At 46.3% G+C, this 21,383-nt stretch overlaps 1 protein-coding gene across 1 annotated transcript; it reads right to left on the bottom strand.

Moving 5' to 3' along the window:
* Positions 1-7,926: 7,926 nt before the first annotated feature.
* MRPS26 (mitochondrial ribosomal protein S26) lies at positions 7,927-13,977 on the bottom strand. The gene is made up of 4 exons (XM_078593083.1): positions 13,507-13,977; positions 11,958-12,104; positions 11,023-11,146; positions 7,927-10,200 (listed from the first exon to the last, which is right to left on the bottom strand). The coding sequence occupies exons 1-4, from the start codon at positions 13,743-13,745 to the stop codon at positions 10,033-10,035; spliced, it is 678 nt and encodes a 225-aa protein (XP_078449209.1). The 5' UTR covers positions 13,746-13,977; the 3' UTR covers positions 7,927-10,032.
* Between the last annotated feature and the right edge of the window lie 7,406 nt (positions 13,978-21,383).

The following is a 21,383-nucleotide window of genomic DNA, read 5'->3' as shown; positions in this document are numbered from 1 at the left end:
TCATACTCTTAGGTTTTTTCGGTAAAGTCACGTAGGTAAAAATAAATAATAAAAATAATAGAAATAAAAATAGAAATAAAATTAAAAATCACGACGTTTCGGAGGCAACACAAGTCTCCGTCATCAGGTGGGACCGTCACAGCTATGTTTACTGTTATTATTTCTATTATTTTTATTATTTACTTTTACAGTACCTACGTGACTTTACCGAAACACCTAAGAGTATGAATCCTTGCAGTCACGAAAGCTTCAAATCTAGAATGGCTCGTATTGTTATTCCGACTGCCGACCCCCGGTTCAGATTATCAGATGGTGTTAAAGCCTTCCAACATGAGCATCTGTCCGATGCGTGTTTCGGGTTGTACCGCGTTTTGTCCCCACGTGCCGGGAGCTTCTTCAGGAACTTCACGCGTTCCTGTCAATCAATCAATTATTTGGCAGAACTGCACGTGGAGCGAAACGTCAGGGACTGCAGAAGGAAGCTCCCAGCACGTGAAGATAAACTTCGGACATCATGCCGATTAACAACTTACGGTAGATGCAATCTGAAAACGCATCGCAGAGCACTGCAGTTGAACCGAGAAAGCCTACGCAGTCATATTTAGCATGCGGTATGGAAGCCGATAAGAAGACGTGACTGTAAAACTCCTTTGCAAATTATAATATATTATTTGTTGTTGTTGCTCTGCTTCGTTTCTCCCAGTTTTCAGTAAGCCGAGTCCTGAAGAGCAACACAACCCTGTGCTCAAGTTTCGTTCATGTAGGGTCATCTTTACTCGAGTTATCGTTGGCCCCTCCGTTACGGAAGGACGCACGAAACCAACGCACAGACACTTGAGTTGGAACGGGTTGAAGAAAAATGCACAAGTTCGCAAGTGAATTGGCATCAATCTGGAACGACCACACACTTGCACGCATGCGCTCCTCATAGACCGGCCACAGCATTTTAGTCCGCGGCATACAAGGGAAGTCAAACACGTAAAGTTGCAAACTAAAATCTTTAGAACTGCTTTAGCACGGTTGGCTACGTACGGTGCGAAAGAAGTTCAACACCCGTAACATTTACAGAACGCACGTAACGTTCAAGACATCATATCGACGTCAGAAACAAACACACGCAGATCGGTTGGTTTGGGTGGGACACGTCTCTGGAAGCGACGGTGGGCTGTGTTCGAGACTCACGACGGAACGGCAGCTCAAGGAGGAGGGTGGAACACGCCCGAAGAACACGTGGGCCGCAAAGATGAAGCCATAACAAACCAAAAAAATCCGCTCGTGTGCGCGAAATCGCTGGTTAGTGCTGTTTAAAATGTTTTATTTAGAAGACGGTCGCTTGTTGTTGCGATCGAAACTCCGTGATCTATTATATTTTTCTACCTACGCGACTTTACCGAAAGAACCAAAGCGTATGGATTACTGCAGTCACGAAAGCTTCAAATCAAGATTCATCTCTTTAGAACCGATTTTTTTTTGCGTCTTTAATTAGTTGTCCTTCCCCAGCACCTCCGATTAGCGCGGTGCGAAAGATGAAGAAGCGGGCATCGGACGCACCTTGCACACTGCGGCAGAGGCTCGGGGTATACACCCCGTGCCTGTCGAGGCACGGGTTAGGACCCGGGTGCGGCACGGGGTGACGCAGCGCGCAGGCTCCGACCCCGCGGAGTGGAGCCACCCTGCCCAGCCGAGGTCGCGGTCCCAGACTCGACGTCTCCCCGCAGGAGGAGCCCCGCAGCCGGGCGCATGGATGCAGCAGGGAAGCCCGCGCGGTACATGCCACAGCGCCTCCTCCTACCGGCCGAACACCGGGGAGCGGCTGAGGGCACAGCTTCGTCTGCAATGGATGACGCCATGGGAGAGATTCACAATCAGAAGTGTGTTTCCCCGCGTGTGTGTGTGTTTGTAATGTGCGTTGAACTTCTTTCGCACTGGACGTAGCCAACCGTGCTCATCGGAGGTTCTAATCGGAGTTAAGCCCAAGGGCGACTCGTCTCTGCAGACAACACCGTAGCATACCAGAAATACAGATTTAAAAATACAAACTCAACAATGGCACTTAAACCGTACTACACAGGTAGGAAAAACAACGTACCGATAATCCTGTGGAGTTGTGCTCACCACTTGGAATGACGCATGGCTTATTATCATAACAAATCCGTAATGTAAAACAACTATTTGGACATGTTTCAACAACTCAACGCATTCGTCGTCAACTGCAGACGAATCGGGTAATGAACCCTTGCTGTGATCGTATTCTGCTCCGAAGAAGGGGCAGTTCCCGAAACGTCCAGATTCTGTTTACGATTATTAAAAAAAAATGTCATCCTGCGCACCACTGCCAACGAGGTCTCTCAATGTCGCATAGTTTCGTTGCAGAGGTTCACGGTTCGATTCTAGCAGCCGCCCTGGTTAATACTGCGGATGTATTAACTTTCAAAATGCGCGCGCCGTCTGCTTCACAGCGGACGTTAAAGATGCTCAGAAGTCATTCGCAGGAATAGACCATTGTGTGCCGACATCACAGTCCTAAATGTTGAAAAAAAATGTACCCGAAATGTTACTCTATTGGAATACACACAGCAATCATCTTCCCCGAGTGCGAAACCTTGCGGGGGCCCTCCTAAAACGATTACGAGACTCGGTGAGGCTTTTCCTGGGTAAATAAGCGTAATCGTTGTAGAAAAACAACCCGAAATGAATAACATCTTTGAGTCAATGAATGTCAGTGTCGTCACCAAACAACACTGAGCGGCGTGGTGCGGCACAACCAAACAACAACCCACGTGACCGAGATAGCCTGGAGACAGCTTCATCCAGCAGCGGAGGAACCCAGGACTGTAAATGATCATCGTGTACGTGAATGAACACAATATAGATTTGAAGTTTTCATGACTGCAAGGGTACATACTCTTTGGTTTTTTCGGTAAAGTCACGTATAGGAAAAAAAATAGAAAAATAAAATAAAATTAAAACAACTACATTTTTTTAAAATCAAATCACGACGTTTCGGGCGCAACACAAGCGTCCTTCTTCAGGTGGGCACAACAAAGCGTAAGCACAACAGCTTAAGTGTGTCGAAGAGGTGGCTGTGACGAGGAATTATATAGTTATATAGTCACGAGAGATGAACACATTGACAAACTGCGTTACTTATTCTCCCAATGTGTCACCCCTGCAGCAGCGCAGTGGTGAGTGTGCCGCTTGATAGCGCCTCGCCCACTGAAGTTCGATTCCTGCCACGCCTAACATCAGTGGCGACTGGTATCTTAACCGATCTTGCCTCGTCCCCCGCAACATCCTTCTCAACATCGTCACTAACCGGTGCCGTGACGTCTGGTCAAACAACACACGGCCGAGGGGATACTTTGATCGAGCAATGCTTTGAAATGTATTGAATCGTATTATCTTCTTGACATTGGATCATCGTCGGCGTCCTTGACACGTGTATTATAGTGCGCTATATAACATTCCAGGACGCGTTCGAGCATCACCTATGCTTAGCCTGCAATCGTCTTGTCACAACACACCATTGATTTTTTGTTTAGATGGTGGTTATGTCATCACAGTAGCCCAGGAAGAGGACACCGATTTGGGCCGATTGCCTTTCAAAATAAATACTTCACCACGCCACGTGTGAGCGCCGGTTTTCGAAGGAAGGGGGAGAAAGATTTATCAGGACCGGATCAGATATCACACTCGTCGCCGATGCTAGCCGTGGCCGAACTCTAGCTCAGTCGAACCTGAACTCGAGCCGAGTCGAACCCAGCGCAGTGGAAAAAAACCACTGCGCTACCACTCCACCCGACCGACATCATCATCGGTCATGGTCAATCCACTGCTGGATGAAGGCTTCTCCTAAGCCGTCAACCATGTATCACGATTCTGCGATGTAATAATCCACTTATAGTAAGTGTACTTTCACGCGAGCCGATTTCATCGCTCCATCTCCCATAGAATGCCAGAGATAAGAGTGTGCGCGCGCGCACGTGTGCGCGTGTGTGTTTCTTAAAATGTGAATTTACCCACCACCGATCGAAGAGTGTCCGCGTCCCTCTTTCCTCCGCGGGGACAGTTCCGAATGAAGCACGGCTCGGCGAGTGACACACAGACGCAAAGGCAGAGGAGCAGGCGCGCCATGCTATTGGCGCACATCCTCGCGTGCGTGAAAATGGAATCTCTGTTGCAAAAGCCCTGCAGTGTCCCGTTCCCTTTATATATACACACCGCGCCGCACCGCACCGCACACCGTGATTCCGTGCCGTTTGGTTTGTGTCGGATTATCATATTCCATTGTCACGTCGCCTTAGCCACCCCCGCCTCGAGTTCCATTGTTAAATCCAATACGAGACGCAAATGCAGCGAGTCTCATTCCCGCGTGGGAGCTGGCCTTGATGGTCAATTACAGACGGTGACACCGTGCGTCACATCGACCCGGCGCGGCGTTTTTTTTTGTTGTCCAATTCAATACAGTTTGAGCCTCGACTTGAAAAGTAGCAGGGGGGGGGGGGGCGACGGCACGGACGACTGGGGAAGGATAGTTCTAGCCCGTTGTGAGTGACCTCCCACTGAACGGAGGTTAACTATTGGCTTCGGTAGTGAACAATACGGGGAGGACAGCAGTGTGATGAGAGGTCGGAGAGTGCATGACGCGTACTGGAGTGAGATGAGAGGGGAGAGCTGGGCAGGGGGTAAGTCTCCAGAGGATCTTGAGGATGATGATGTAGAGTTGAGTTCTTGAAATTGATCCGGCATTGCATTGGGAACCGGTGGAGGGAATAGAATTATTGGTGGGATTTGGTCAAATTTTTGGGTGCGGTTGGTATATTTTTGCAGGGGCATTCTGAATAATCTGCAATTTGGAGACCCAGGGCTTTGTGGCGACCATGGCTGAGAGCTTTAATGGTCGAGTCACGAAATGGTGCAGAGAAACAGAGTTGGTGGTAATATGGAGACGTACGCATGTGACAGTGCATAGAAGACTAAAGGTGCAGCCCTGCAATGTCTTTCTCACGACACTGCTGGTGGACTGGGGGGGGGGGGGGGGCTGGATATTTGGCTTACTCCACACCGGCCAGACGTCCAGCATGAGGTGGGAGTCCCCACGCCTCACCCCCACCACGAGCGACCTGCCGAGCAACTGCGGTTTACCCATTTGTAATAATACTCTTGGAGACGACTTGTGGAATCGGTCCTTTTATTTATTCCAGTTCACAAGTACTCCCCGCTGCTGGCAGGCAACGGGAAGTGGGCAGACAGACCACAAGAAACGCACTGCCACGTGGCACTCGGAGCCCCGCTCGCGCGTGGCCCCTCTTCTTTCGTTCTTCGTCTGACCACGTGTCGTTCATCTCTCCCCTTATTTAATGCCTGGGTCACGTGGTACGCTCCAGCCAATCCTTGATAGCCTGCGCCGAATCTTCTAGATTCCCCATAAACTCCCGGGACCACGCCCCTGATTTGTCTTCCCATTGGCTGAGGCCAAAACCAGCAGAACCAATCACCCTAGCTGGCACCCTTCGATCACGCCAGGGCCATGCTCCCAGGCTCTCCCCCCATTGGCTGTAAAGCAGGACCGGCAGAGCCGATCACCACGTGAGCCGGACATAGGCTCTAATTACACATTTATACACCAGGCGGGAGTGGCGCACGCCTCGAATCCAGCACTGTGGTAGGCGAGGGTTGGTGGATCGCACAAATGTTGCGAAACTTCATTCTCGCGCACTCATGACACACAAAGTGCTTGTCACAAATGAAGCACACCTTGCTGATTTAGTCGAGGAGTACAAATCATCGCACGAACTCCGATCATCCTCGCAGCAGCAGCGGCTTTCGGCTATCCATCGAACAAAGACGGTCACTGCATCGCGCGCTTCAAACGCGCTTCTGTGGCCGTCTGGAACGCTCTTCCTTCCGATATTAGAAAGTCACTGGAGTTATGCGCTTTAAAATCTAGATTGAAAACTCATTTACGTGGAACTGCTTTTTGTGTTTAGGTTATCCTTCCCCCGCACCTCCGATTAGCAAGGTCGGCAACGTACAGTTGCTAAAGAAGTCCAACATACATAAGTTCCCGTAAGCGGGGAGGTGCGACGCCCTGGCTTGCCAAAAGGCGAAACGGAAAAATAGAGACTAAGCTCCATCTGTTCCATCTGCATGGGTTATGTTGTCCCCTCGCACGCACCCATTGGTTGAAAACGTCGCAATGGGTGCGCACCTCCATGCATCGCGGATTGCACAGCTTTGCGAGATGTAATTTTGCATGGACGCTGTATAAAAATCGCTGATTATACCACCGAGTGAGTGAACGGGTGCGGGTGATTTTTTATAAAACTGTCCCGTTGTCTCAACTCACGTGGCGGTAACATGAAAGCAAATTGGAAGACCTCTGGATTGTAAGTTCGGTGTTGTGCTGTTAATAACACGACGGGCGTATGCGTGGATGAGACTTTTTTTTGGAATGCCCCACTGCAAAGGAAAATTACTAACAAAAATGCTGTGAAAATGAGTTCTTATAAATGTTACGAGAGAAAAAAAAACAGAGCAAAATGTTCAAGAAATGACGAAGTGTTGTGTGCAGGATGGCATGCTTAACAGTCCTCACGTCTTACCCGATCACCGTATATCGCTACCATTATTTTAGTGGGAATCTGTAACTGGATCACCCTAATGTTTTTTTGCTAACGTCCCCTCTCTTTCAATTGTCCATACCAGAAGGCACAATCTATTTGAATCGGTGTGAAAGCGTGTGCTTAAACTCAAGTCACACGCACTAGTTTAACTCGCGCAAGACACAGGAACCTTTCTTTATGCTAACACGGAACTCGGCACCCTTCCGTTTCGCTATTCGGCGAACATGACCTTGGGTTGCGCTTCAACAAGGCGCCAACATTCGCCCCGTTGATTGTAATGTAAATCCCCGCGGGCACGTTTATTCTTAGCGCCCGAGTCCCACACTCGCCGTCTCAATTCGAACACTGCCAACACATCTTCTTGGTTCTTTCAATAAAGTCACGTAGAATGGAAAAAAAACATAATAAAATAATTCTCACGTTTCGGCCACAACGCAAGTAGCCGTCCTCAGGTGAACAGGTCTGTCGAGGAGACAGAGTCATTCAGACTGTCTCCTCGACAGACCTGTTCTCCACCTGAGGACGGCTACTTGCGTTGTGGCCGAAACGTCGTGAGAATTATTTCATTGTTTTATTTATTTTATTCTTATTTTTTTATTTCCATTCTACGTGACTTTACCGAAAGAACCAAGAAGATGAATCCCTGCAGTCACGAAAGCTTTAAATCGAAATTTAACTGCCAACACAGTTTGTACAAGTAGCACGACATGTTAGCATTCTTACACCTGCGATTCTTTGTTTCCTTTCATGTTCAAATTGACCTTCGGAAAACCGAATGGTACAAAATGGCCGTACGAAACTTGTATCTGGAAAAAATGGTTCAGCGAGTTGTTATAAAACCGTCCTTTAAAAAAAAAAGTCCTGCTCAATGTGCATCAACTTCACTGCCATGCGTCCGTGTGGAAGCTCGCTAATCGGCAGCCGTTTGCTTCCGACACCCGAGAGATTGAATGCAACCATTGAGCCCACCGTTCCTGTTGCACCGTCGACAATGCAAAAACATATTCATCGCCACTTTAAAAGGCACGCATCTGCAAGCATTCACATTTTGCTCCACTTAATTCAAGATTTTCAGCGTTCCATTACTGCAGGCATCCGTCACTGACGTCCATCACTCACGGCACTCATTGTTAAACCAACACAGCCAAGGTTGAGGAGATTTGTTCTTGAAAGAACAAAATTACTCAAATAAATTCCTGCATAACCTTTTGCCCTTGTTGATTTATAACGAAGCATTGCGATTCGGCCTTTTCAGTGGCGATGAATGGCTCCGCGCATAGCAATCAAAGGCCCCGCCAAATGAATGTACATTCCATTTATTTCATGATGGAAAATGTCTGCTGCGGTCTATAAGGAAAAGAGGCTTTAGGGAAGGGCATTCCGTAAGAATGCAACATTTCCCAGATTTCAACACAGCTATTTAGTCGACGAGTAAAAACAAAAAACCTTTGCGATTTCAATTTCGAAATATTTTCTCTCTCCCCTCTTTACTCGCAAAAACAAAACCGCCACACGTCAGTGACGTGCCATTAAGTCGCACACTCATTGCATGGCTTATTTTAGCCACCACATTTAGAAAGAGCGCAAGCCATGCTCATGAACAATGCAAAACACTTTTAAAAGGGTACACTTACAGTTAACCTTGCCCAACAGAGAAAGCCATTACAACACCTCTACAACCCCGATTCCATCCACCCTTGCTATTGTACGCAATTTCTACAAAATAAAAAACAAACGACGCTGCACAAGGCGCGAAAAAATACACGCGTAAAATATTCCTGGCACGACGGAAAGGGCCTGTGAATTTGTTCTTTCTCCAAATGTCAAAGTGGGATGCATCCACGCTCTATAAACGCTTAAATTTTTTTTGCCAATAATTGTCAATTAATGGACTGCAACAAGTGTGATAGTGTGGAAACGCGGAAAGGATATTCTCCACAACTATCCTGGCGATTTGTATAAACCACACAAACGTGTTGGCAAGTTCACATGCATCGTTATTGGGGCACGCAAAATGGCAAGCATAACATCACACACCGCTATTCACAGTGCAAAGTGCAACAAAGTCAATCTTTTAAATTCCAAAATTGTCCAACAGCAACACAAATTACTTCAGCTATTAAAGGAAAATGGAAACTTAATATTTTAAAATACAGGACATTTTTATAAAATGTTTATACAACATTCAACTCACCCATAACCCTCCCCAAGATTACACGCTAAAATGCACATACATTATCATAATTATCATAATCGGGTAGTCAATAACATTTCAAGTCAAAGACTCGCTCTGAAATGGCCGGGTGGCTGAGGTCAGAGGCGACAAGCATTGAGAGCATGGGTTAGTCCTGGTAACAGCCAGTGATTAAGCAGAGTTCGAGTGTACCCGAAATTTTTACACGATGTATATTGGGCATTTACATTTATTTGGCTTAATTCTCAGGTCGGTGAAGTCAAAATACTGGTTTGACTACGAAAGAAATAAAGCCATCTCGTAGCAGTGCCAAGAAAAGTGCAACCCCTACTTCGATAAAATCTCTACTGCGGATATTCACTGCATTTACGAGATTTCCGAATTGATTCTCTCCAAGGACGTGATTAAACAGCACAATTGGCATTTACTGGCCGAAAACACCGATACATATTTTTTGAGTCACTCTTCCCGAGAAATCTTTGTTCCTCCTTGGAGAACAGATAAGAAATGGCAGACAAAGGAAAGAACACGTCTGAGAGCATGATGGCATCAGTTCGTGGGCTGTTACATCGCACGACTATTAAAAGACTGCAACAGCTTGGTGAGGCCTTCATCCAGCAGTGAACAGATCATGTATGAACTGTCATGCCTTAGCACAAAGCAGGATTCGATTAAGGAATTTAACAGTTTTTTATTTACATTGTGGCGAATGTAGCACCTCCAGAGGCTACACAGGATCACGTGCAGTATTCTGACAAGACATAAGAAATGCTAATCATACATTCTAAAGCGCACGGTCCATGTGTGTAGTGAACATGAAAATCAACATTGAATCGATGAACCTGTGCATCGTTACACACCTACCCAACACCACTGCCCATTTATACCACGTATCTGTGTGAAGCGATAGCACGGTGGTTAGCACCCTCTGCTATGAATCTGGGGATCCAAGTTCGATTCCTGGCCAGAGCTAACATCAATGGCAAGTGACATCTGATCCGGTACTGCCCTCCCCAACGGTCGCTTCATCAACCAGCACTGACCAACCGTGGTGAAGTATGGTCAAAAACTTCCATCACGGACAAGGAATGGGGAGGCCTTCATCCACTAGTGGATTACAAATGGCTGGAGCAAAAAACAAAAACCTTACTTATAATAATACATTTGTACTGGATGGATCTGCCAGCAAACATTTTTCGGGAAAGTTGTTGATTAAACGGCCGAGTCTCGCTTCTTGACCTCCTCCTGCAAGTGCACCGCTGTGCGCTTAACGATCCTGCCTTCCTTGTCTACAGCAAAGTTGAAGCTCTTGGGGTTATCGATGGCAGCGTCGATCCGTGCATCCAGGTTCTCAAGGGTGATGAAGTTCTTCACCTCTTCCTGGATGGGATCAAGTTACAAGACAACTCATTGGAGGTTAAATGGTCGACTGTTATAAAACTGCTACCTGCCTGTTCATGCGTAGAGTATAATGCAGTTATCAGTAAAAAAAGAATCGAATATTGCATCTAAATACCCAACTGCATGTTACCGAATCACGGGAAATGAGCCTGATCAAGGAAGCAAAGCAGCCTTAAATAACTGGACAATGCTTGGATGGGCAACCGCAATGCAGTAACAGGGCGTTATAGGTTGCGGAGCGTATATCAGACGGCACTGCAGCAAAATTATATCGCGACAAATTGACTTAATAACTCACTTTTTTCACTCACTTATTTAGTCTACTATTATAATAGGGTTTTCCCCTTTTTTCTGGCGACAAAACTGAAACCTTTTGCAAGGAATCATGTCTACATTAACCACAAAACTTGCAGTCAAAATGCCGTAGTGGCAAGATGTTAACTCCCTCGCCTCGTATGCAGGTCGTGGGTTCGATCCTGACCTGAACACCTGTATATTTAGAGTTTTCATGTTCTCCCCGTGGCAGCGTGGATTTTCCTCCGGGTGCTTCGGTTTTTCCCTCCATATTTAGAAACATCCATTTACAGTATTTAGCTGCTATACATTTCCACATGATAAGCCACCTCATTGAGCTACCATTTGTGGCCAGGTTGCTTCTGAAATATATCTGTATAGGTCAGTGGACCTTACCTGGTAAAATAGAAAATAGTTTTGTTTGGTAGTTTAGTTGTAGATGATGTTTTTTTCAGGACATCCCCTCCGTTGTATAAGTGTTCGTGTGTCAAGTACAAAGGTACGAACCTTTAGCCTCCGCACAATTTCTTCCCTCTCTTCTTTCTTCTTCACCTCAAATTCGAAAAGCTTCGATGCCGCTTGTTGCTTGCTCTTCTCTTTAAGAACGACTTCGCTACGATATCGCTCTTCCCTTATCACGGAGAAATAAGAGAAACACTCAGAAATGGCATGCATACCATATTACCAAGCTGTTGTCAGAATAAACTCACGGACCACATTTTGGTATCACCGTATATTATTAGAGTAGATTCAATTTTGTAATTTTACCAAAAAGGATTGCATTTAGTTTTTTATGGAAAACTAGTGATGCTCAGAGCTCAGTTCACAACAATTTACAAATTAAAATACATTATTTTCCTCAAAAGAAATACAACATATAGTCAATGTACAAATTGATTATTTGTAAGGGAGGTCTGGACCACCCTACTCAATATGCTGTCGCGTTGACCATCACCAGGACAAGCGGATTGAGAAACGAACAAACAAATTGATTATTTGCAATTCATGCTAATGGCATAACTGAGGCAAAACATCACATGAGAGAATTTATAAATTAAATTCTACAAACGATACAATGAAAACATTATCGAATCACAATCCCCGAATCGTGACAATTCATTGAAACACAGAGGTAGGAAGATTCATCGCATGCTTCATAAGAACAAGAATATTCACGTGACGATGTCCACAGGGGTGGGCAACCAAAATACAGGATACATTTTTTTCGAATTCGGGGAAAAAAATATTTCAAGGAGCCGCAATCCATGTGAATACGTGATGGCGGTCCCTAATAACGTCACGAATCCAGTCCTTAAAGAGCCGCAACGCAGCTATGGAGCCGCAGGTTGCTAACCTTTGACTGTGACCGACCTCGTTGGAGTGTGCGAATGGCACAATGAAATCAAGACGGAGAAATTTTGGCCGAAAATCCATGTACCGACCTGATCAGTCGGAGGCGTTCATTCTCCGCGTTGTTCCACTCCAGCAGCTGTCGTTGCTCCTCCGCCTCTTGGACAGCACGCTCCTCAGCCCGCAGACCCAAAGACTCCTCTCGTTTCTTCAGGAATAAATCTTTACGAAACTCACGCCTGAGGAGCGCGCAGCCACAACACCCCACAGAGAAACATTTTTATTTGTGCTATACCAAATTCCAGTAGAGGATGCCAGAAACCACGCAATCAATGAATTCTACGAGTTTCCAGCCATTATTCTACCAAAGGACATGCACCAGGAGACGGGGGGAGGGAGTGATAAAATCGTTTTTGTGCAAGATGGATTGTTACATCACATGAATGAGGGGATTTAGAGGTGAACGGGAGTGACTGACGTGATATGGTGGCAAGCTGGTAGCATTAGGGGGGGGGGGTGGATAGTGGTGGTAGTGTTTAGGTGACCAAAGCTTCATTTTTAATTCAATAGTTATCGGGGCCTCAAACCCCACGAAACAGTGGGAGACATTTCCCGAAGCTCAGCACCAGCCAGCTGTGGCTGAAATTAAACCATGGGGTGATTGGTGGCAGTTGTAGGGGTATGTTTGGTTGGTCAGGTGCAGAGTGGGTGTGTGGCACGTTGCCGTTTTGGGTTGTAGACGTTGGTGCCTGTTTGTTGGGGGTGACTGGTTCGGTAAATTAATGAGGTAGGTGATGAGGTAGGTGATGGGGTGAAAAACAACCTAACTCTCGTCGTGGTTGTGTTGTGGTGCTTCACCAATGCGTGTCCTGATTGTTTCCGCACGTTTGTGTTTGTTTGGTGTGAGCAGGGCTCGGCAACCTGTGGCTCTTTGCGGACTGCTGCTTCGCGACCGCTATTCATGAAGGATCGCCCGTCTCGTATTCACCACACAGTGCATTGCGGGGTTTTCTTGACCGAATTCGACAAAACAAATGTCTCTTCTTATTTCGGTCGCCGACCCCATGTATGAAGGACATCACAAACCAGATCTTCATGAAACGACACCATCATGATGGATGGTGCTAAGTGGGAACGTGACAACGATTTAGTGATGCCTTCATCGAGCAGTGGACTGACCATGGCTGCCGATCATCACGGTTTACCATTCATGTTAACCACTTGTCAGTGCCTACCTTATTACAGACCAATTCAGACTTTATTGGTCACCACGTGCCCTAATACATCTCAACGTTCATCCTACAGTCCCATCACAAGGGAGAAACAAATGATAAAATAGTTTTTTTTATTACCTTATAGTTATTTGTGTGTACTCATACCTGTCAACCCCTTATCAATGCCTACCTTATTAGACCAATTCAGACCGTATCGGTCACCCCGTGCCCGTATTGAAACGTCTGTACGCCGTATGGACCTGACAACTCAATTTCCCTACACAAGAATACGGGCTAAACCGTGTGGGTTGACAGCTATATGTTTTGACGTACATACGAGTTTAGGACATCATGCCGACCCGACACGCGGTAGCAACCACCACCCCCTCGCCCCCGGGGACAGCTGCAACCCACAAGCATCGGGTACCGTAGAGCCGCGAAGACGAATCGATACTGCTCGTAGCGGTCACTCAGCACCAGCATCTCCTCCACGTCGACGGGCGTGGGCTGCCGCACGCGCTCCGCCTTCGACTTGGCTTTGGGATCGCCCCGGGACTTGCGCCCTCGGACCTGCATCAAGGCAATCGCGAGCCGGGGCCGGCAGAAGGGCGCCGCGAACACGCACGCCGTTCGCCCTGCGCAGATTACGGGCAGCAAAGCCGCCATGGCGGGCGATGGAAGGAGGACAGCGCGGTGATCGCGACTGTGGAAGACAAGCGGAGGTGGTGGTGGGGAGGGGGACGACGACTTTGGTGGCGGCGCCGAAGGAGAAGAGAGGAGAGCGAGAGAGGAGAGCGAGAAAGGTCGCGTCCACGTGGCGGAGATGTGGTGGGCTGCTCAGGGCGCTGCCATCTTGGTTGAGGTGGGGGTGGGGGCGGCAGGGGGGGGGAGGTCACGTGCGGAAGCAGTGACGCGCGCTCTGATTGGTCAATCCGCGAGCGCCGTCTTGCTGAGTCTAACTTCAACAGCTACCATCGAATTCTACCCAGCAGGGCTCAACGATTTGGGAAAGATATTTAAGTGCGATTTTTCTGACAGATATTGCGATTTGATTTTCTGACAGATATTGCAATTTGGTTTGCGATTCAATTTTTTTAAGTCAAGCTTCAGGTCAATATTCACTGTGTAATAGATTGAATACATGTGATGGAGCATTACCACGTGACGCCATCACAATATGAACTGCTCTGTATATTTTAATGCAAGGATGAGAACTTAAAATATATGAATAGCTTCCAACATGTATTTATTAAAATGTTTTAATTAAAATAGAACAATCAAACATAGAACAATTGTTAAGTTAAATAATTTAAGTTATAATAAAAAAATACAACAATTCCAAAACGAAAGTAATAGGACTTTTCAAATCGCGAAAAATCGCAGCCTTTGCGATTTGCTAATCGCATTGTTTCAAATTGGGATTATGATTTGAAATCGCTTAATCGTTCAGCCCTAGTAAGTAGCAGGAGGAGGCTACTAGTAGTAAGTAAGTAGTCGGAGGCTTTCGCGACCAATATTAGTCACGGCGTTCCGACACGTCCAATTGAGGTGAAGCTCTTCGTCAGCGACGCGGAGCAACTTCGGCGTTTGTCGGGCAGCAGGTGGCGCTCGATTGCCGCGAATACGATCAGTTGATGGTGGGCATCAGGTACAGATCTTTTCATAAATAATCATTCTAATTTATAATGCGCATTCCATCCTAGGACCCCAAATGCGCAATGCATGAAAAGCAGTGACCAAAAAAACAGAACCAGGACAAGCGACGAAACTAAAGAGGGAAGGTCGGTTTCAAGAGATGGGGTTTTCAAAGCAGACTTAAATGTCTACCGACTCCGATTGCTTTGCTTTCAAAGTGGCAAGGCGTTCCATAGCTTGGGTGCCACGCTAATAAAAGCCCGGTAGTCGCCCCGGTGGATTTTTTCTATTGTTCACGGGGTGTGAATACCCAGGGCTTAATTTCAAATAAAACCCGTTGGACAGATCCGTCTTAAATGAAGCCCAGAGCACACGCCTTTGTTTACGAGAGATGTCTGACAAGAGATCACAGCCGACTGGTTGTTTCTCGTGAAAAATTGGTACGTTGCTAAATGTATTCAAAGATCATCGGAAAATATTGAATCTAGTACTGCATTTATTTCACAACGGAATGTATGCAGCATGCAACGTTGCATTTATAGTGATACAACATTCATTACGATTTCAATTGTAACCGACGATTCAGAAAATATAATTTGTTAAGTAAAACACTAACTATTAAAGACATGTACATCAGTGCAAGTTGTTACGTATTTCCTTTCCCCGCGACTCTGATTAGCGCGGCTGACTATGTACGGTGTGAAAGAAGTTCAACGTTTATACAAATCACAGGCTAATTTGATGATGATTTACAGCAATATATTAAAGTAGTGCGTACTTCATCCAGCGGTGGATTGACAATACGTAAAAAAACTGGAGTTAAACATGTTTTGTTAAAATTGCTGTTTAAAAAAATGTATTGACACTTTCCATATACATTGCCTATTAAATAATGCTCTACAACACTGCAGAAGTAGCAAATACACGTCTCAAGATATTACAGCATACCCATACCAATTGCATAGTTTCTCTTAAAAGTGGGATGTTATTGTCAAAAATCTATATGTGAAATTCTAAGTTTAGAAGGAAGTGTTCGGAAAGTGAATCGGCACACACACACTTCCTTGCAACTTAATATTTCACTTAAAGACGATTTTTTTTAAACAAATAACATACCACTTTCAAGATTAATCACAAGTTGGATGGAACTATACTGAATTGTGACTTAGTGACACGCACACTCCCGGTGTACTCTCCCCCTTTCTTTTTTAGCAGAAGGATTAAAGACCAGTTAATGGAAAGGGACACATTTGCAATTTTCTGACTCATTTGCGAGCTTATAAAAGGGCCTTATGTGTGCTCTCGTAGCATCAGTCTAATTCTGCATCGTCTTATAATTTAAAGGCAGTGCAATAATGCCTTGGGGAGGCGCGTCCTCAAAGCTGATTTTTGCAAACCCCCAAGATTAACAAACCACCCGAGAGACGCACACATGAGCCGCAAAGCCACCTGCAAATTAACATGCGCCCTTCTTTGCACAGTTGTTGTGAGTCCTATAACTTCTGAGCAATCCATAGCACTTCACCCAATTTCGTTGCCCACCCCCTCCAACAAAGCCATTGCAATTCCAACGACAGCCTTCCATCGCTCCGATATATTATTCCACGGCACATTAAAAAAGAAAAGTAATTCTTTAATTATTTTTTTTTGTTTTCTAATTATCGCACGGGTCCCTGCAGACGAAGAAAATTTCCACTCCAACCCACCACCCAAACCACCCATCCACCACCACCAACCAACCATCCCACTCACCCGCTTCCCCCTGCCACCCACCCATTACCAACCGCCCTCTCCCCCGCTAATCAAATATGCAAGAGCTTTACTAATTAAAGCCCGTTTCCTAATTAGAGCTCGCACTTAATTAGGGTGCATTAGAATACGAGGCAGTGGCCTGCGGGGATTGCACAGACCCCCCCCCCACTCGCAGCCCCCCCAGCCGCCACCATCTCCCAGACTCAACACCCCGTGGTTCGTGAAACAAAAAGTGCAAAGTTTTTTTGGCAGAAGGGGGTACGCCAAGCTTTGTGGGGGATTAGAAGGGAATTTATTTTTTCTTAGGTCTAATTAGTTTGGAGAATTGCGCGATACAATACAGATTTTTTTTTCCCTCCTCCTCTCCTTGCACTGACGTTATTTTAAATAATGATTATTTACTTATTTTCATTACTTTGTAATTCTTCTTTTTTTTTTACAAATTAAGCTTTGGAATTATACGGATGGAGTGCTTCGAATGCGTACTGAAAAGTACATCCGTTTGCCGTTCTCCCCTAGCGGCATTAAGTTGTTCATTATTCAAAAAAAAAAGATTATTCTTGTCACTTTTACGCCTAATTTGAATATGAAGAGTTCGTAACGCTTATTAGACTCAGCCATGACATTGTAGCTTCTAACTATTGTTTTATAAAAAAAAGTAAACTAAATGAATCAACGCTTTTCAAAAAGGTATAATCCCCGTGTTGCTCAATTTAATCATTTTCGTCCTTTGGCAGACATCGTGTGCTATTACGCCCGACTGCACACGTTGCTTGGCAGACAAAAGCCAGCGCTGTTTCCCTTTCGAAAAAAATATATATGCTGTGTCATTTCTAATACTTTATATATATTTAAGCATTCCTGTGTAGGTGTGTCAATGCTTTAACATTGAAAAATACAAACTTGAGTTCAATGTCAAATAGCAAACATTTTGTTCGCAATTTTAACCCATGTACCACTTTTTTTCTAAAACGCAAACATCTTGTAAGCATTACTTTATAAACATTTACAAGCAGCTTTAGTTTTGTTTAGGTAGTATTTGGCTTAAACACGATGCAGGAAACGCATGGCCCAATTAAACACACGTGTCGGATGGAAACTACGTTATTTTAATGCATAATAAGGGATATAAAATTCGGTAATACTTAAAATTACAATAATTATTTGCTATTAAACTAGCTTCGTGTAGTACTTTAATATACGGCAACTGTTACACAACATCATAACGTTAAGTGTCCGATTCTCAAAACCGTTTGCCAGTCATTTGTACGGCACCTGCATGTATCCGTGTGCCTCAAGTATTAAATAAAAATGTACATCTACACAACCGCACATACTATTAAAAAATATATAGTGTACTTCCCCCCCCCCTCCTCCCCCCCAATGCGTTATTTATCTGTAGATAAGGGAATTTAAAATATATCTTGGAGGGCTTAGCATATATATTTGTAACTACAACATAGCCTCGCTCTATTACCCAAAGCCACAAGGATGCATGTCTGTGTTCTTATGCAAAGAGCAATGAACGCTGCTGCCCTTATAATGAACGGGGCCGCAAGGCTTGGCGGGTACTCACGTGCCCCCAGCCCGCAATTAACAATCCCCTAATTAACGTAGAGATGGTGGAGCATCGTTTATTTAAGTGAGCTGGGGGAGCCACGAGGCGGTGCATGTGGAGAGAGGAGGGGATGGTGGTGGTGGTGGAGGAGGAGGAGGCAAGGGACATATGCAGAGTGCACCCTTCGTGGGCACGCTTATCAACATTCCTGCTGCCAGATTCCTCACCCGCACATCTAAATGCGACCACGTCAGGGGCCATGCTCCCATCGCTCCACTGGCTCCCAATCGGATCCCGGATCAACGTCAAGATCGCACTCACCATCTTCCAGATCTTCCTTGCCCCCCCCCCCCTTGCCACCTATCCTGGCTCATCTCACTCTCGACTCCTTCACCACGCACTTTTCCACTCCTGCAAGCATTGCTTCCTGTCGAATCCCACAGGTAGCCGTCATCCAGGGATAGGTTGCTCATTATAATCTGCTGCCCCCATAGTCTGAAATGTTTTTTTTTTATCCCAGCCGTCCATGCTGTTAACTCCCTACCCCTGTGCAAGTCGCAGCTTCAGGTATTCCTTTTCTTCCTCCGCTAATATAACCGACTGCTACTCTTGCCAATGTAAATGTTGCCCAACACTGTTTCAGTTAACGTTGAGATGCGGTTTCATTCAGATGCTAAATGAATCCACATTTTATTGCATAGTTTTCCTTGACTACTTTAACAGGACCTTTATGCAAACGTGATACCCAAGAAGACCTCGTTAAACCGGGCGTCGTTAATTTGCATGATCGCTTTGCCTAAACTGATTGGGATCGCTTGTTTAGCGTGCCGTAGAATTAACATTCAAAAATATGAATGCTGTTTGGATAGCGAGGACTCCTATTGATATTGATTCATTTTTGGTCATACTTCAAATCAATCATACTTTATTGAGGTTGTAATGTTTTTTTTTATGTTTCCTAAAGATGGACATTCTTGATTGAAAACTCATTTCTTTAGAACTGCTTTTTGTGTTTAGTTTATTGCCCTTTCCCCGCACCACCGATTATCACGGTTGGCTACGTACGGTGTGAAAGAAGTTCAACATACGTACATTGATGAGGAAAATTTGCACAAAAAACTGAACATTTCACACACCGCACGTGGAGTGATGCACGCTGGGAACTACATCGAGAGACGAAAGAGGAGCCTGTGGATGAGAGGGCATACGGTTGGTGAAAGGCATCGGTCTGATTGTTAAGATCAGTAAGTGAGCTTGGGCAGGACACGTGGAGGTAAGATGGTTCGGTGAGCCGCACTCATGTTGGAGTAACAGCCGAGGGAGGGAACGAGCCTCATGAAATCATTTTGCAGGTGGATCAATGAAACCAGTTCGAGTGCATCCACCTGCCAGCACAGGTGGGTGAAGGAAGGCGTCCACTGATGTTACCCGCGTTAGCCGTGCCAGCGAATTAGGTGCAGCGTGCTAACCGCTGCGCCACCGCTCCCCCCCCCCTTTTTTCTGTACCTATATCTGGACTGATTTAAACTCATTGCCTTAAGCGAACCCTAAACCTATGAAGGGTCCCCGCGCGGGCCAGTTCCGTCTGATTTTGTTATGTTATGCCTCAGTGCGAGGGGAAGGTACAGCCGGCGACTGGATTTTACCAGCACAAAAAAAAAACTAGTCGCAGGTGGATCGCATTAAACTGTAACATTTTAATATCATTACGGCAATTAAGCATGCAGTGATGGATGGAAACTGAGTAAAACGAGCTCGTGGCAAAACACCAAAAACTGCCGCTGCAGTTAAGGAGCAGCCCTCGCCATCCCCGTCGCACCTGGTAAATATACTGGACATCTGCGATAAAGAGCTTCGTAGCTCATCAGATTCCTCCAGTATGAATGCGTATTCTGATCCTGATTCCGAAACACGATCGGTAGCTACGATTCTCCCCTCTTCCTCGGAAGCCGTCGTGACCTTGAGGGACCATGGTCACGTGGAAGACTCTCACCAAGAAGCGGTTCCGCTGGGTCGAGTATGGTCAGTGGCACACCCAAAGTGTTCCCACTGTCATGCATCGTCACTAATTATGGGGGGGGGGGCCTACATTCGTTGCATGCAAATCAAGTTTTCACTGGCCATCATCATTACCATCGCCAGCATTAGCCGTGGTCAATCCACTGCTGGATGAAGGCTTCTCCAAGCCGCAGGCGTCTGGCGTGATCCTGCGGTATAACAATCCACCCAGCAGCCGCGCGCGAGCTTATTTCGTCACTCCATCTCCCCCGACGCTGGGTGTTCCCACCTCGGGCGCGTGCCGTTCCTTGGCTGACACCTTGCCTTGATTCTTGACGTGAGGCCACATAGTGTCTATGCGTTTTCATTGTACACTGCAAAATGCATCCACGATGAAATATATACATGAAAAATATATTAATTATTGATCTGCAATTTCACATTCTTGAAGGAAAAAAAAAACAACATAAACAATTTCAGGAGGAGGGCAACTGTCTCATTTAACACCCCCCCACCCTGAAAATAAAAGACAAAGATTCCCCATATAACCTTAACAGACTTTTGGGACAAGTTCTGTTAGCCATCACCTTTGCCTAAACTGATCCCCACCGAATGTCGCATGGTAAAACTAGCGCACGGAAAGGCATGCTTTTTTAGGGACTCTGAACCGCTTTCTAGGGGGTGGGTGGTCAGCACCACACCGGGCCGCCTTTGTCTCGTGGCGATGTTTACCTGGTACTCACTTGAGGCTGAGTCAACATAGAGGAGGCCCAGGACTGGCTCAGACATTCGTCACTGGCGTTGGCCGTGAGTGGGAATCAAACTCGGGGCGCGGCGTTCACGGTGCAGCGTGCTCCCCACCCTTCCCTTCACCAAAGCTAGCTGACCATCCGTGATGAAATATGCTCTGCGCAAGCCCCATCAGCTGTCACGAGGCAGAGAGTCCTTCATCCAGCAGTGGATTGACAAAGGGCCGTAAATTCTCATTACCCGCGACTGCTGCTGCTGCTGCACATCTGACGGACGTTACCTTTGGAACAGGGGCCGTGCCTCGTGCTGCCGGCTTGTTGGCTCCAGCGTGGGGGGGGGAACCACAGGGAGATGTTAAAACAAGTAGCTTGATCAGCCGACGAGCTCGGTCTCCGGCTTATCGGCACTCCCCTCCCGTCTCCCCTCCCCCCTCGTCCTTCTCCCACAGCAACTGACGGCGCGCGCCCGCACGTGGCCATCGCGGCGAAGCTTTTCGGGAGGCGCGCAGAAGGGCCCCCTCTGTGCCCTAACAGGCCGTCCGAGTGGTCGCCTTAATTGCCTCTCCAGACGCTCGTCTCTACAAATCGATATCCTCGCAGCGGGAGCGGCCC

This window comes from Lampetra planeri, chromosome 4, assembly GCF_965212315.1.
Source record: "Lampetra planeri chromosome 4, kcLamPlan1.2.h2, whole genome shotgun sequence".
Lineage (NCBI taxonomy): Eukaryota > Metazoa > Chordata > Hyperoartia > Petromyzontiformes > Petromyzontidae > Lampetra > Lampetra planeri.
Note: the sequence above shows the minus strand (reverse complement) of the source record. Positions and strands in the feature narration are given on the sequence as shown.